Raw genomic sequence first — 16300 nt, 5'->3', positions numbered from 1 at the left:
TCACAGAAGCCACCCCAAGGCCCCCTGCTACCAAAACCTTGCCACGTAAACCCACTACAATAGTAAAGTGAGAATAATACTTGAATTAAATTTAAAAGACCAATCTTGCAAATTCTCACTCATAAAGTTTTTATTTGGTTACATCATTTGTAAACATAAAAACCCTCCTTCCATTTCCTTTGGCTATCTATACTATTTTGGAAAATGCATCCACTCTGGAGAATTGGGCAGTTAAGTGTAGAACATTTTATCATATAAAAAACTCCTCCAATGATAATACATGTAAGGGGCTACAAGAGTTTTTTTAGTTGTTATTATTCTTTTTCTGGAGGGCCAGTACAGAAAGAGAATCTGTCACCAGAAGAACATACTGTTGAGAGATACTTGGTGCCTTGCTTGCCTACTAACCACATATCAGAAACCCATGTCATCTTAATGTATGGTAAATTAATTCAAAGACAAGATGAAGCCTCTATAATTTAGGATTGGTATTTAAAATTGCAAATGTGTTCACATTATGAATGATTTATCCATGAAGCTCATTGGCAAGAGATATATATGAGAAAAGAGTTTTGTGACCATCATAGGGTTGAGGTTTATGAAGATCAGACTTATAGTTTAATTAAATAGAATAAAGTATTTTAATTTCTGTAACTTTGTTGTTTAGGTCATTGGAGTCAGTGATGGATGAGATTTAAGGACTTTACATGCAAGGTCCTAATGGATCTTACAACATTCTCTCTGCCATCTAGAACTTCACATCATCACAGTCAGAATAATGGACTTGTACAAATCATCAGCATGACCTGTAATGTTAACACCAGTAGTTCTGTGTAAGAAAACCTTCATGCATATGTAAAATCAGGATTCTGACTGAGAATAGTTGTGTTTTTATAAAACCCATAACCGTAAAAATCCTTACCCTGTTCTTAGCGAGGCAGAACTGCCACCATTATAGTAATTAAGGATGGACTGAAGATTGCATGGTGTGGTCCATTTTCTGTAGCACTAACAGGCAAGATCAGCTAATGTGCTATATTAAGTAGTAACCTGCCTTCTGAAGTTCTCAGGGGAAATTCTGTAACAGGTTTATTTTTATGACATCTTTCTGACTGGCATTAGTATTCTTTATATATACATACATACATGAATACCCTCACACATACATGCTTCCCAAGGACTGTTTGCACAGTTAAGAGAAGCATGTTTATCACCCTAAAGTAGTTGTATTTTCATCTTTTGCATTATTCAAATACTCTGAAACACTGATTAAATTCTAGAATTGCAAATATTTCTTTTGTTAATGTGGGAAGTATATCATGGTTTAAAGCATTCTGAGAACCCAAATGCAGTTCTCTACCAGGCATATCTTTTCAGATCTTTATGCAAGTGACTTAGTAAAGGCTAGGCACCAAAAAAAAAAAAAAAAGGTAAGTTTGAGGAGGTGCACCTCAGTATTTCTGGCTCGCCCTTATCTGTTTGTTAAACAGGTATAGTAGTACCTCTCTCCTTCAGAGAGGTGTTTTAGATACAGTATAAAGAGTGTGTGATAACAGGATAATGTAACAATGAGGACCCTGCAAGGGCACTTGAAGACAGGTAATAATAAAAATTGCCACAGTTTCCAACATCTACAGCCAGACATTTCTGTGGTAATCTCCTCATCATTTTGTTTCTTACCATGGAGAGGTTACCTACTGTCTTCATAGCATTTTCACACTCCTCCTTAAACATGCAGGATGTATCTGCCCTAGGGATGATAGGACGTGGGCTTCAACTCATTACCAATGCCAAATGCAATCAGAAGACAACTTGATGCTTTAATTTCTGAGGACTTATTCGTATAGGTATGGTTGTAGTTAAGGTTATCATGTGATCATTTAGAAAAAAAAGGTGAATAGTTGTTTTTCCTCTCGTCTATCTTCCCATTGGCAATGAGTAGTTAGGATTAAAAGCTCCATCTAGCCCAAGGCTATAATGAATATTCAGGAAAAATGATTCTGTACGGCTGCTTGGGGAAGTAAAAAGACAAGCCTTGTTACATTAAAATCTCCTGTGGCTTTGGAATAAACAAGCAATATTTGATTAAGAACAGGAAGACAGAAGACACACTGATATACAACTCATACCAAAAGAGACTTTATATGGTATTAAATTACCAAAAGATTCCTGTGGATGCAAGTCATAAATCAATAATTTCACTAAGCTTTCATTTAGATGATGTTTGTAGGAAAGGAAAGGAAGGGAAGGAAAAGAAAGATTAAGTACAGCAGACAAGTGAAGGGTGTAGTCAATGGATGTTGAAGTCCATTGAAGCATTTGTTCATTCTTCTGCACTGACACACTCAGCAAAATTATGCTACAGATTCTATAACAATTGCATTGTATCATCATTAATAACAGAAGCTACAAACCTATTATGTGTAATAGAAGATAATTTATAGCAACATGGTAGACTTTGAACTAAAAGCATTAAAATTCTGTACCAAATTAAGCAGAATAATAATTTTAGCTGGTTCATATTATTGATTTTGCAAATGTCAATGCCCATTTAGAAGTGAACTTGCTTTCTAATCACTTCAGCCTTTCTCAAAAGTTGTCTTGTGTGAACTCTACAAATTATTCTCTGTCCAAAGGTAAACTTCTAAGGACTAGTTAAATTGTCTTAGATATGATGGAAATTGGGCTAATATGAATTAGTGATCTCACAATGAGTTGTTATTTGATGTGGATTAAAATAAGTGTACTTTAAAGTGCTAATGTGAGTTGAAGTAAGATTTTTTATGGCAGCACTATAAGCACTACGAAGTCAGTATAATGAGTTATGTGGTGCCAACATCCTGAACATTATTATGAAGATTTCTGAGGAGAAGAATTAACATAAAGAATATACAATCCATATCTTCTAGAGGGTCTCATTTCTGCATTGGGCCTCAAGGAAATTCAAAACAGAAATGAAAGTCAAAGACACAACTACTTTCATACTGCCACTGCAATGTTCATACATATTTCATGGAAGCACATGGGCGGGGAGATCACCATTTTTATTGGAATAGCACAGCTAAGTCTCAGGATTTTACTATTCATGTAAAGCACTCTGTCTTTCTAGGGATACAGCCTGTGTTCCTTATGTTTGCATTTAATCGTTGATATAAAATGACAAAAACGGCAAGGGAACATTTCTTGTATGTTCACTAAACCTCAAAGAACCTTGGTGTCCACTGGATTGTTTTAATCTAAACTTCATTTAGGATCATCCCATTTTCATAACAATGCAGCTTTCCAAATTTTTACAATAGCCAAACAGGAGAAAATTATTCTTATATGACAGACTTAATTATCTGAGACAGTGATAAAGGTTTAGTAAATGTAAATAATTGCTGCACTACCGATTAGCCTACGCAAAGGTTATCCTTGTACTAAATCTTGTAACAGTTCATTTATGAACCAGATCACACACCATGTTCTACATACATCAGTATTGCAAATTTTAAGATATTTTTTGAAGAGCATTACTAGGAGACAATAAAAAAAAAAAAAAAAAAAAAAAAAGGAAAAAGAAAAAAACGCCAACCCACACCCTAAGAGTTATATTGGAAAAAAAAAAGTCATAACATGTGCCAGAATCAAAATGTTAGTACCACTGAGCTGTTTTCAGTGGAAAGGATTGTTGATTACTGTCTAGGTGATACGTATTCCATAAGGGAAGTAAATGACTATAAATCATGAAAAGCCAATATTAGAAGATTTCTATTTTGCGCTCTAAGTGTGGAGGTTTTGATCTTTCGTTTACATTTTGGACATTCCAAGTTATTCTGTGAAATCAGAGGAAAGTCCAGAAATGCAGAATTGCATTCTGATAGCCCTGCAACCTGACACATCCTTCTTATTCTATCAAGGCATGGTCAGCCAATACTTCAGGATTGTGTTAGTTTATATGATAGCAGTTATTTTCAACATATCTTACATAGAGTGAGTCATTAAAAACAAAAATTAATTTTAAAAATAAATGGGTAAAGAAACTCTCTGTCATCCAAAATGATATTTTTCCCACTCTGGGAAGGGAACACTTTGCAATATCTTTGTCTTTCGAAAAAAGCAAATTTTCCTTTCTTCATGAACTAACCTTTCTATAATAGATTTGTGGTTACTTGATGTGTCTTAAATAAGCTAGCTAATGAGATGAGGTTTGGTCCTGATGTGTAATTTCACAAAATCACAGTACAACCACTTAAAACAAAGTTTTCTATTGCCTTGATATACCTTTTGTTCATATTACTTTTAATTATGTTCTATATTTATCTGACCTATTTGAACAGGATCCAGAGCTGGTACGGAACATCTGTCGCTGGGTTAGACAAGCTGTTCAGATTCCTTTCTTTGCCAAGCTGACCCCAAATGTCACTGATATTGTTAATATTGCGATGGCTGCGCAGGAAGGTAACTGACTCCAGTGCACAAGCTGTACAGATTTACTAATTTGCTGGATGTGGGGAACATAGGACAGTTGCAGAAATAATAAAAAATAACAACAGAAACAAATACGAATGCGGTTTATTTGATGTGGTTAAATAAGTGCAGTGATCAAAGATTTCCTAATTTTGTACATGCTAATACAGCAGTGTATAAAGAGAACCATATTAGATTAACATTAAATCATGTTTTTGTATATTTTCTCACTCTGATTTCTATCATATTTATATGTTTACCATACCACTGTATCTTCCCCTGTTCCTTTGTTTGATAGTAAAAATAATGTGTGTGTCCTGAGAAATCAGAAATACATCATTTGAGGGTGTATATACACACACACACACACACACACACACACACACACATATATATATATATACACACATATTACTTTTCCTTAGAGCTGAAAAACAGGGTGGTTGGAAATGAATTTGAAAGTATGTGTATTAATTCATCACTTAAAAATGTGGTCATTTTATTTCTGTTGCACTATTCCATCCTCACAGTAAGAAGCAAGACTTATGGGCTGGCTAAGTCAATGCAGAGTTGGTGTCATCAGCTTGGAGGAGGTTACCCCTGTGCTGGGGCACCTCTCAGTGTTGAACAGCCACTAGAGTAGATTCTGTCCCCCACAGCTGAATGGCAGAGATCTGCCTGTCTGCTGGTCTGTGTTTCCCAGGTGCAGCTTACAGCTCTTTCAACTGATGCAGCCTGTCTTGAAGCGAGCGTAAAATTTATCAGCCCAGGACTGGTTTTAAGGACCCTTCTGCACATCCCCTTACAGTTTGTTGCTTTCTGTCTTCAGCTGCTTATTTGAATTTCTAGTTATTTCACAGTTTCACAGTTTTTCTGTTGCATTTTTTCCTCTCTTGTTCTTATATGCATTATTTAACAAAAAGTGACTGACCTTTTCTTTCACAGGTGGCGCAGATGGTGTTACAGCCACCAATACAGTGTCAGGACTGATGGGACTGAAAGCAGACGGCACACCTTGGCCAGCAGTTGGTGTAGGACTGAGGACCACATATGGTGGTGTGTCAGGTAGGTGTTGCCCTTTTTGATGCATACTACTTCCTTGGAGGCTTTCAAAACATCAGGAGGTCCTTGTAGTGGGCTAGAATATCATGTCTGCAGTCGCACCGAGTCCTTAAAGCTCACTGCTGGTCAATGTTTCTAATAGTCATGACAGATGGAACAGATTAAGTGTGAAGGCTCTCGTGTTGCCCTTTCCTTAATGGTAAAACGCTGCATCAGAATACTGTGATAGGGTCACTAGAGAGGGAAGGAAATCTCTTCTCTCATGACCCCTGCTTTTCCTCAAATTTTTCATTCTGTCACAATTGTCAGGCCTCACGTTAGACAGAGGCTAATGAAAGGGCATCGTAGGGGGAAATATCAACAATCCAAATGCAGTGTATGTTTCATAGCCCGAACTCCAGCTATCCTGCTGCCTTCTCACTGAATGCCCCTCTTCAAAGTAGACTATTTCATCCTCTTCCCACTGTGGTAAAAATAATAGATTGTGTTAGGTAAATATATGCTTATTTTTGTAGTCTATTCCTTGTGATACATAAGAATATCATATTTATACCATATTTCCAAGTTCTGCTTCACAGTTTAATTTTAAAACCAGCAGCAAAACTTTTACACTCCAGTTCAGTGCCTGTGCACACTAATGAATTAATCTATTGACCCTGTGCACTCTGTTGCTGTGACAACATGAACTTGGCCCTGCAAAGACAATACTGTGAGCTTCTTGACTTTACTGGTATGGAGATTAGTCTCCTTGGTGATAGAGGTAGCAGTAAATATACATAACAGAAGTAATAGCATCCTCCTGATTGAGTCAAACACTATTTTATCAGACCCGCCTCCCACCTCACCCCAAAATCGTAATCAAAGAAGACCAGACAGGGAAAAAAATAAAATAAAAAATGCTTTATTTTATGTGACTAGCGTTATCCTTAGAGAACCATGTAGCAAAAGATACCTTTTAAACGAACTTTAATTCAAACAAGTATATTCAGTGGAAAATTGCCTTATTGCCTTAGATAACTGCATGGAATTTGGAATTTTTTAGAGAATACTAAAAGGCAAAGAAGAGAGAATCAGAAAAAATGTTATGCCTATTGCATAATGATTATTTCACAGTGACAGTCCAATAAGATGTTATAATTTTAATATTATGCAAAATGGGAGGAAGAGGGGAACAAGAAGAGAACAGTTACAGCCCATTTCAATTTCTCTAGCCTGCCATGTTGACAGGAAAAGAATAAAGGAGGTCACAGTGGGTGCTGTGCATTAAAAATTAATAAAAGAACTATTGCAGTAGTATTTTATATAAGTAACACCATTCACATTTTCTCATTTAAGTTGCAATTTCTGAATATTTCTTCCTACCATAAGTCTGTCTAATAAAATCTATAAAATGACTGCATTATGAAAAGTGTGTCTCATGTCACAAATTTAAAACATGCATGTAGTGTAAATTACAGTAGCACCTGGATGCTCTGCACTATGGAAAGATCTACCACCATTTTCATGGTTTATAATTCTGTTATAAATGAAACCTAAGGAAAAGTTCTCCATTTCTTTTATTAATATATACGTTTGTATGCATGTGTAAGTATAGAAATGTATTTTTCTTCCTGAAGTTTTACATGTATCAAAGGAAATAGAAGATGTCATTTTGGGATGCACCATTACCTATGACGCAAATCTGGTTATTTAGAAAATATGAAAACTACTGAAAGCGCTGTCAATTTATTATGTTTTGAAAGAGTATATTGTTGCAGACAAATAAATAAAGGTTTCTTGCTGGTAATTGACATCAGTAGGTCCCAATCCCACAACACACTGCGGAAAAGAAAGCCACAGAGCCAATAAAGTCAATACATGCTGCACACACATTGCAATACTTTCTGCTTGGTGACCAGGGTGTAACAGTATACAAATTTACCCAAGCAGGAAAGCAATTTTAAATCAAGAGAACTAGCATGCTTATGAGAAGGCAAAAAATGGGGGAGCGTTGGCCTTGTCAGATCAAGGGGTAGGCATATGTAGGCCTGAGCTCTGTCCCTGGCTGTGCTGGGCCCAGCCAGTGGCCTGCAGCCAGAAGCTTGACCTTTCCCTGTGCTGTTTTCCCTGCCTGCTGAATGGCAGGAGCACCACTTACATGCCTACAGGCTTCCCAGGGAGTGCCTCGTGCTCCTCGCACGGAAATCGCTTTTCTGTTTTCATCTACTTAAACTTTCTGTTCTGTTTTGTTCTATTGTATTTTCTGATATAGTCAATGAGTTTTTGTTGTTTTTTCAAATAATTTCTCTCAAGAGAGAATTCATTTCTACACAAGAGTCAGTTCTACTATAGAAACAATCTGTTTGGGCCATTTTCTGTGTTTTACCAAAGCACAGCTGGTTTATAATGTTCTCCAGTGCACAGATCTAGAATAGATACAGGGGACAATCAAGCTGTATGTTCCTTTCTGTATTTCTTCCAATTGCACAGATTTTCGCTCTCTTCTGGACTAGAACTGTCTCTTATTTGGCAATAACCTACAGTACAGGAGAGGGAAGTGAGGTGGGTGCCTGTCCTCACAGGACCATGACGCTGCTGGTGCTGTGTGGTCTGGGCACAGGGCACAGCGGCCTCCATGTCAGGCAGGCTTCTGGGGTCTGGAAACCCACCTAGGCTTGCAGCTGCTGGTGGCCTTGAGGATCACCCAGCTGCTGAGGAATGACTTGTAAGGGAGTATTTTTGGTGCTGGATTGAACCAGATTTGTGTTTTTACTTAGAAGAATGAAAGCAGAAGCTGCTGTGTGCAGTGCCCACCGTCAGCAGCCAGGACACATTCCCCTTGATGTCCTAGAGAGGTGTGCCCTGTGCTGCATGCCCCACCTTCCAGCCGTGGCCCCCAGGGCTGAGGGGGCCCCGTGCTGCAGAGTAGGGGCACAGAGTGTGGCAGAAAGGTGGAGGTCACCCTCCTCAGCTCCAAATGTGAAAGTCAACGTTTTGCTCCCTGACATAAGGCAGCAGGCTGCAAGCCAAAGGGCTCTGCTGAAAGCCTGGGGTGGGCTGCCAGTGGCAGGGCCTGGCTTGAGGAAAAAGCTCTGGTGGCCCCGTGTGTGCCTAGGCTGGGCAGCGTGTTAGGCATGCTGTGTGAGAAGGATGTTTGTGGAAGCTGGGCCCTTAGAGGACAGCCATTCTTCACCACATTTTTAATTCACTACACTTTAAATTCACTATGGTCACACATCTCTTCATATAGTGCAGGTTGTCTTTGGCAGGTGAGTGTAGGCTCACTCCAGTGAGTTTGATGAAGGTTGCTGTCGAAGAGCAAACAATGAAAGTCTGTTAATTCCCTTGCCTAGCAGCAGCCTGACATTTTGACTTGCAGTCTTCCCAACCTACCACTGTTTAAAAATGGGCTCATACACAGCTATGAACTGAAGTTTTTCCATGTGTGCCTTCCACTTGGCCTCTCCCCTCCTCATCTGCTGCGGGTGAAGCAGCTATATGCAGAAAGGTTGCTATTTGTCTTTCTAGCTGAGCGTGCCACTGGAAAGGGATTTGCTTTTTAATTCCTTTTAAATTACTAAGTGGCAGGTAGCTTACTATGGTTTTTCCAACATTAATAAAAACAACCAAAAAAAAAGTTATTAACTTAATTTTTAGCTTCTGAGATGTCTTTGAGAAAAGACTTGTTTTATTATTTTCTTTTTAAGCATCTAAAATATTTTTAAAGTCTTTCAAAGAAGGAGGGACTTAATGAGATTACTTAAAAACCCCATTTAGCTTTGAGTTGTCACAGTCAATGTTTGCTTCCCAGCCAGTGCTCAGGAAGTGACCTTCCTGTTCTGATATAATTTGATCAGCTGAAAATTGCTAAGCTGTGAGAAGCACGGCTGTTTCCTCCATCCTACCCTACTGTTTGGTGGCTGGTTTTGACAGGGAAAATTCCAGTATCCCAGGTGAGCGTTTGGCCACTGGACTGTAGAATTAGTCACTCTCCCTCCTCCACTTCCCTGCAAATATTGAATTATTAATACAAAGTGAAACAGCTCTCACAGGATACACACGAGCAGGAGCAAAGTCTGCTGACCTGCACACATGCCTGATTTGGGAGATCCACATTTAAATCCCTGGTGTGAGTCAGGGAGTCGCACCTGGGTCCCCTCGACTCCAGGTTAATCCTCTGACTATTGAACAGGATAAAATCTTCTGTGTTTTTCTTTACCTTCTACCTTTCTCCCGGTGTCAGAAAATCTTTGCAAGGAAAAAAAAATCACAGTAATTTTGACAAATCGGTGTTTTTTAAAGAAAATTCTTTTCTAATTGGCACCATAGAGCCTTGGCTGAGCCCAAGGGCTACAGTAGCCTTACTCATTTCTGTGGCCACATCACGTGAGAGGACATCGTGGTTAGAGGAGCCCAATGTTCATCCATTTTTTATAGGTTTCCAGGACCTGCCTCTTATTCAAAAGGTGGAAATGTCTCATTGAAGCCCCCTTTTTTAAGGAAATAAGCCATTCTGGTGAAAGAAATACACTGCAATTAAGCTTTGGCTCTCCAAATTATGTAACTGTTTTATATGTTTGCAGAATTAGAGGCATAATTTAATTTCTATTAAGGAGCTTTTAGAATTGACCCAGCAGCACTTCAGGTTTGAGAATATAGAATATGTCAGATTCTACCCCGAGTTCTTCTTGTACGCATGCAATACAGAGTATTTGTTTCTTAAAAAGGAGGTAATGCTGTTATTTATCCTCACAATGAATAATGTTCTCTGTCTCTGAAAGTGATGTTTTCATCCATATAAATATAAATGATTTTGCAAATGTGTATTTTGTAGGTACTAGAATAAGATGCCAGGCTTCCCAGAGTTGTTAATATACTGTCAGCAGCTACATGCTTCCCTAAGAGTTGTTTCCTATAAACATATTTTAAAATTAAAAAAAAAAAAAAAAAAAGTTTGTTTCATAAGTGTCAATACTGTTCTTCCATATTCCAGATGTGTTTTATAAAACACATCACACTGCAGCACTATAGGATACCTATTACAAGCAGAACAGAGCAGAGCTTCTGTTTGAATTTCCATGGCTTTTTGTTCTTCTTTGTCATATGTTTGTTTCATTGGTTTTGTCTGGAAGCCAGATCCTTAGGGGATTTATAAAACAATACATTGGACTTAGCAAAAAACTTAGGTTAAAAGCAAATCTCGCTAGTGTGCGCTCACAATGTATCCTTTTAATGTTTCGTTGCTTAAATTTTACAGTATTTTATACTAATAGCTCAAGCACCTCATGCCTGTGTGCTGTTACTGTTTTGTCCAGTTGATCTGTTCTGTAATATTTTGACATTATTTGTGTAAGTATGTGGTATAGCATATTAATATGTACATGTTTGTATGTTTTCCAGAACAAGGGAAATTCAAAAAGTTGTGTGTTCTGTCTTCACAGCTGACCACAAGAGATGTCAAAATGAATATATCTAGATAGCAGATTCAGTCATTAAATGTGGAAACGTATAATTGTTGGGAATCAGGGAATCAGCAGAGGCAGTTCATATTAGTTCCTTTTGAAGTAAGTTAGTTAGTGGAGCTCTCTTTTTACACAAACAAAAAACAAACAAACAAACAAAAAAAAAAAAAACAGCCAGACAGCAGCAATTGTGACTTTTAAGGGAACACTTCACAGCTGTTATTTCATTAAATTAAAATGTATACATTATATGAATATTTGACATTATTAATAGGGGTGTATATTCTAATCTGAAATGTATGAATTATATTCAGAGAGGAAAAATTGAAGTTTTAATAATAAGAGCTGCCTTTTAATTTTAATTTTATGACACATTATTAAAAGAAAAATGAAAAAAGAGCATTTGTTTTCATAATCACAGTTCTCTCAGTGACTCTTCAGTGTTAATTTTGGTCAATAGAAGTGAGTGAAAAGCTGCCCATCACTGGAAATAAAACAAAATGTATATATGCATATGCATTCCTGTTTAGTGTAAATATTTACTGAGAGTTAAAGACTATTTACATTAGCGTATATTTATAAAACAGTGTGGATAGGAGTAAAAAAACAAATACATGCCATAGTACAATTTTAATTTTGGTTTATTATTTCTGTTAAATGTAGCTCAGCCATTAAAAGCCCTTATTTGCATATATTATGTCAGGATTCACAAAGAGTCCTCTGTTTTCTGTGTTGTCCTTGCAGCAGTCTGATTTCTCTTAGTGTTCTGCCGTCACTGGTCTGTGCAGAAGAGATCAGAGCCCTAATAATAGATTTTTGACAGGGAGCTCGCCTGCTACCTGCCCTACACAAATCCTCACTGTTCATGTTTGCTTCATGGCAACAAAGCAGACAGAAGGAAAATGCCAAGTGCTGAGTTTGAGGTACAGCCCTGCCATAGCTTGACATTTCAGCAGAATAGCAGTTTATGAGATGCATAATTTTTCATCTGGGACTCAGCTGCCATTTTCATAGAAGCTTGCAGCTCATCGACTGACTGGAAGTAGGGCAAAGGTTTACAGCATAGATCAAGGTCTACATCCTTCCCATAGCTATTTAAAAATAAGTATTATTCTCCAGATAAGGTCAGAGACTAAGGATATTTTCTCCACTTTTAATATTTTTAGCCATTTTCTTTCCACAAAGAAAACATTTTACGCTTCTATCACAGGTGTCATTTGTAGTTGATGAAAAATGATCATAATTGATTTAATTTGCCAAAAGATTAAATGAGTCCTGAAGAAGAATGAAGTATTGGTCTTTACACACAGCTTTTGAACAAAGATGTTTTCTCCTCTTACTTTGAAAAAAACTCATTCCAAGCTTGAGCTGAATGAAAAGTCTTTACTCTTGAAATGTAATTGGTTTGTGTTTCATTATTGTTATAGATTGCATTTAAATTTTCACTTTTGTGCACATGTACTTGGGAAACAAATGCAGTGTAGGTACATGTAAGTGAGTGTTTAATTTAGAATTACACATCTCTGTGAGCGTCAGTAACAGTTCACCATGTCACAGTCTCATATAGAACAATGGTACAGTACATTGGATTAATTAAAGAAGCCTTGCAGAGAACTGAATTCTCAGTATGTCAAGATTTCAATTTTATGTTAAATATTTTCTAAAGGCCAGACCCTTAAATCTCAGGGGTTGTACCAAGCAGTGAGCTGTGAATTTAACCATAGGCTAACTGCTAATGATAAGGAAAAGAGTCCAAGTTGAGGCAGCTGTAATACAGTCATTGGATTAGGCTATCAATCACTCAGTTCCCTGAGGAACAGGCAAAGACGACAAAACAGTGAAAAGGGAAATTAGGAAGGGAGGGCATGACTAGAATGAGATTCTTCACCAAATGTATCTGTTAGTTGGCTGAATCCCCCAAGCATCAGACAGAAATGTCCAGCATTGCTCTCAGACTAAAAGCCAAGCATTTGTTTCAAACTCCTAGAAAACCATCAAATCATCATTAACTGTTTCTAGTCTGTTTAGGGCTCTGAAATGCAACCAGGTGTATTCTGCAGTTTCAATAGCCTGTAATTTGATTAATCTTTAAACCACTGTTGTTGAGTACTCTGGATTTGCTTTTTACATCCTGTTTCATATATAATATGTCCATTTGGAATTACTCATTTCCAAAAAGTCTTTTTTTTTTTTTTAATATATATATATATATATATATATATATGAATTGATAACCATTAGGCTATCAAGACTTCCTAATGTCAGACAATGATTCAGATAAAACCAGAAATTCTATTCAGACATAATATGGTATTAAAAAAAAGACTGTGGCCTAGCTTGTCCTAGCGCGGGTGAAAGAATGTATGGTTTTAATCTGCCTGCAGCTAGATAAATGGGAAATCAGTTCATATAATCATGCAGATTGACATGGTTAAGTAAAGGGTGCTTGTGTAGTTAGCGACTTAGAGACACAGTCTGATTAACAAAGAATGGGAATGAATTGATGAAGAAAGAGAAAAGCGACAGCATTTTAAAGCAGGCTGATAGTACAGGGGCCTGTATTTAAACTTGTTTGCAGTAATGTGCAGCGATGAGTGTACCATATGTACACTACAACCTGGTGAGGACTGTTAATATCAACAAGATTGAACCCGTTGACATTGTCCTTTGTCAGCACTGGTTGATGGTCTTTCCGTGTCTGTCAGGTCTGCGGGTGTATGTGTCTCTTTCTTTTATGATCACCTCTTTCAATTTTAAGCAAATACTCACGACAAAATCTCAGGATATTTTTGTGTTATATATTTAGGAGATTACTGTGTTGGAACAACAACAACAAATACATGTATATATATATTTCTATCATTAAAAACTTATTACAATTCATTTTGGAGGTCATTTAAGTAACACGTGACCGTGGGCTAGAGCACAAGAAGATAATTTTAGGTGGCAGTGTTCAAGTTGACCCGCAGGTCTGCAAAGCTTTGTTGCAGTGTTACATGGATTCAAACTTGCATACAGATTATGAGACTTTAGTGAGCTTCAGTATAGGTGACAGAAGGAAAGAGCTGAGAAATGAAATGGGTTCCAAATTTATGTGAACATACGTCAGTGTTACAGGTTCCCTGCTGTTGATTGAATGGGGCCCATAATTGTCTTTTCTGCTACTTTATACTCCCTATCCAAGTCAGCAGCAGGGTTGATATGGTTGAAAAATAAAGATTTTGCAATACGCTTAACATCAAAATATGAGCCAACAAATAAATAGAAAATGACTTCTTATTTAACATCTGTTAACGTGAAGCTTCATGCTGTTCTTTCTTCTCTGCTGTGGGACAGCTGTGCTTGCAGGACAGGCCAACTGGCTGCTGTCTTCCACCCTCAGCCTCAGGATACCACCACTGCTCTCAGGATGCCCCAACTTCTGTAGCTCAGTAGCTCTGGTAACCTCAGTGTCTGAGGCATCTCTGTCAGGATATTGGGACTCCCACTCTTCTTGCTATCTATAAAACACAACTGGTGTTTTACAGAAATGGAAGTGGCTTGAAGAGGAGGCTTCAGTTACATGAAACTGCACTAAGCAACATAGGTTGCTTAGGTTAACCCAGTTGCAGGATACTTTGACAATCAGATACAAGGGATGGAGAGGGGCGGGGGGTAAATAACTAAATAACTAAATAAATAAACTAAACCCAGGGCTTTACTTTACATCCAGCAGTGTCAAAAGGACATCCTTAAGCAGTTACTGCTGCTGTCCTGCTTCCATATAGGAGGAACCTTCACTGATTAGCTATGATTTGTAATGAACTTGCCATAGTGAGCACATCTGTATTCACCTAAATCCTTCTAACATTCTGTATTTTTAGTATCTTCAACGATGAATAAATCCTAACACTAACTTCACTTATAAAATACAGAACACAAAATATAGCATATTTGTTTAACTGAGTAGATCCTACGTTTGTATTTCACTGGGCATTGCTTCATCCCTTATGAGTTATTGCCAGAAGCATTTATAAAAGTGTTTCACAACTATCAGAACTCTTTTTTTTTTTTTTTTAACCTTTCAAAAAAGTGCAACTAATATATAGTAGTCAGCTAAAGGATCTGCATTTTAATGTGCCTTTTCATGCAGGCATATCATTGTATGGAAGGAGCTACACAAATATGCTGCTCACAAACATACCGTACAAAATCCTTTAGGAAACCTGCTGTAGTCATCTGTTTTTCCATTTTATAAACAATTTGCAACATCTATGTTGCCAGGTAATTGCAAATGTCTTCCCTATTAACATGTAATGTATAACCATCTTAGCGCTAAGTCCTGTTCAGATCCCAAAGGACACTCGTAGAAAGGGATTTAGCCACCATTATTTGGTTTAAATGAGAGCTGAGTGAGAACTGCTGAGTGCAGTGCCCCACTCTTTCAGAGCGAGACGCACAAATCCACAGTGCAGCTGTGGCAGCTCTGCAGAGAGGGCGTTTTTAATGGCGTGAGGTCTGGCAGTGAGATGTGCGGTACTGTACCCGACAGCACAGAGGTAAGGCTGATGCTGTGGAGAACTTTGTTACTGGCAGCTCAAAAGAGGGAGAAAGCTGTGATTTGTTTCACCAGCAGGCCTGCCGAGGAGTACGTGGTTAACCATGTTATGGTTGTGTCTGGCCATTTGTATGTGTTCCATGGCCCTCCTGAGTGACGTACTGATTTTCAGAAGTATGTATGATTACTCCAGTCCATTTTGGCTGGGCTGAGCTTATCTTACTCCCTGTCATTTATTGTTGTGCTTACACTGTTAATGCCATGTCAGCTGCCTGTGTATTGATTACACCAGCTTTGGCAGCATTTTCACTGATTTCTGGATATATGCCCACTTGAGAGCTGTTTAGATTTTAAAAGGGAGTACTCAGAGAAATCTTCTCATTCTAGGCCCTGATAAACTCTGTTTATCAGGAGCACTTGCAGAGAAGGTGTTGCCAGACAAGGTATTTAAGAATCAGTTGCTTTTTCTTACAAATTAAGGAGCTTCTTCAGAACTTACAGAAGATGGGGTTTGAAGAATTCAGACCTCCAAATAGGAGCTGGAAGAAATATTTAGAAAATACCTGCTACATGGTACCATCTAGGTTATTGGGCAAATTAAGAGATTGTTTACATCTTTGTTGTTCATAAATACGTATTAAAGGATCCATCCCTGGCAGTTATCCAGAGAGGAGAAAAACCCTGCTGGAGGCAGGGAAGTCATGGCGAATCTTGTTCAGTCCTGTCAAGAGGAATTTTAGCAAGGAGCTCCCTTGCTAAATGGGCTGGCATGGAGATTTCATTCCATCTCAGGCTTGCTATTTTGCAGCTC

The 16300-nt window shown here is 37.9% G+C and overlaps 1 protein-coding gene across 2 annotated transcripts in view; it reads left to right on the top strand.

The window, feature by feature from the left end:
• DPYD (dihydropyrimidine dehydrogenase) overlaps positions 1 to 16300 on the top strand; it is a 353894-nt gene that overhangs the window by 260422 nt on the left and 77172 nt on the right. For both annotated transcript variants that reach the window (XM_038182862.2, XM_038182863.2), the window contains 2 exons: positions 4320 to 4440; positions 5395 to 5514. In XM_038182862.2, the coding sequence (XP_038038790.2) occupies positions 4320 to 4440; positions 5395 to 5514 (241 nt within the window). The remainder of the gene's footprint in view (positions 1 to 4319; positions 4441 to 5394; positions 5515 to 16300) is intronic.

Source organism: Anas platyrhynchos, chromosome 8 (genome assembly GCF_047663525.1).
Source record: "Anas platyrhynchos isolate ZD024472 breed Pekin duck chromosome 8, IASCAAS_PekinDuck_T2T, whole genome shotgun sequence".
Taxonomy (NCBI): Eukaryota; Metazoa; Chordata; class Aves; order Anseriformes; family Anatidae; genus Anas; species Anas platyrhynchos.
Note: the sequence above shows the minus strand (reverse complement) of the source record. Positions and strands in the feature narration are given on the sequence as shown.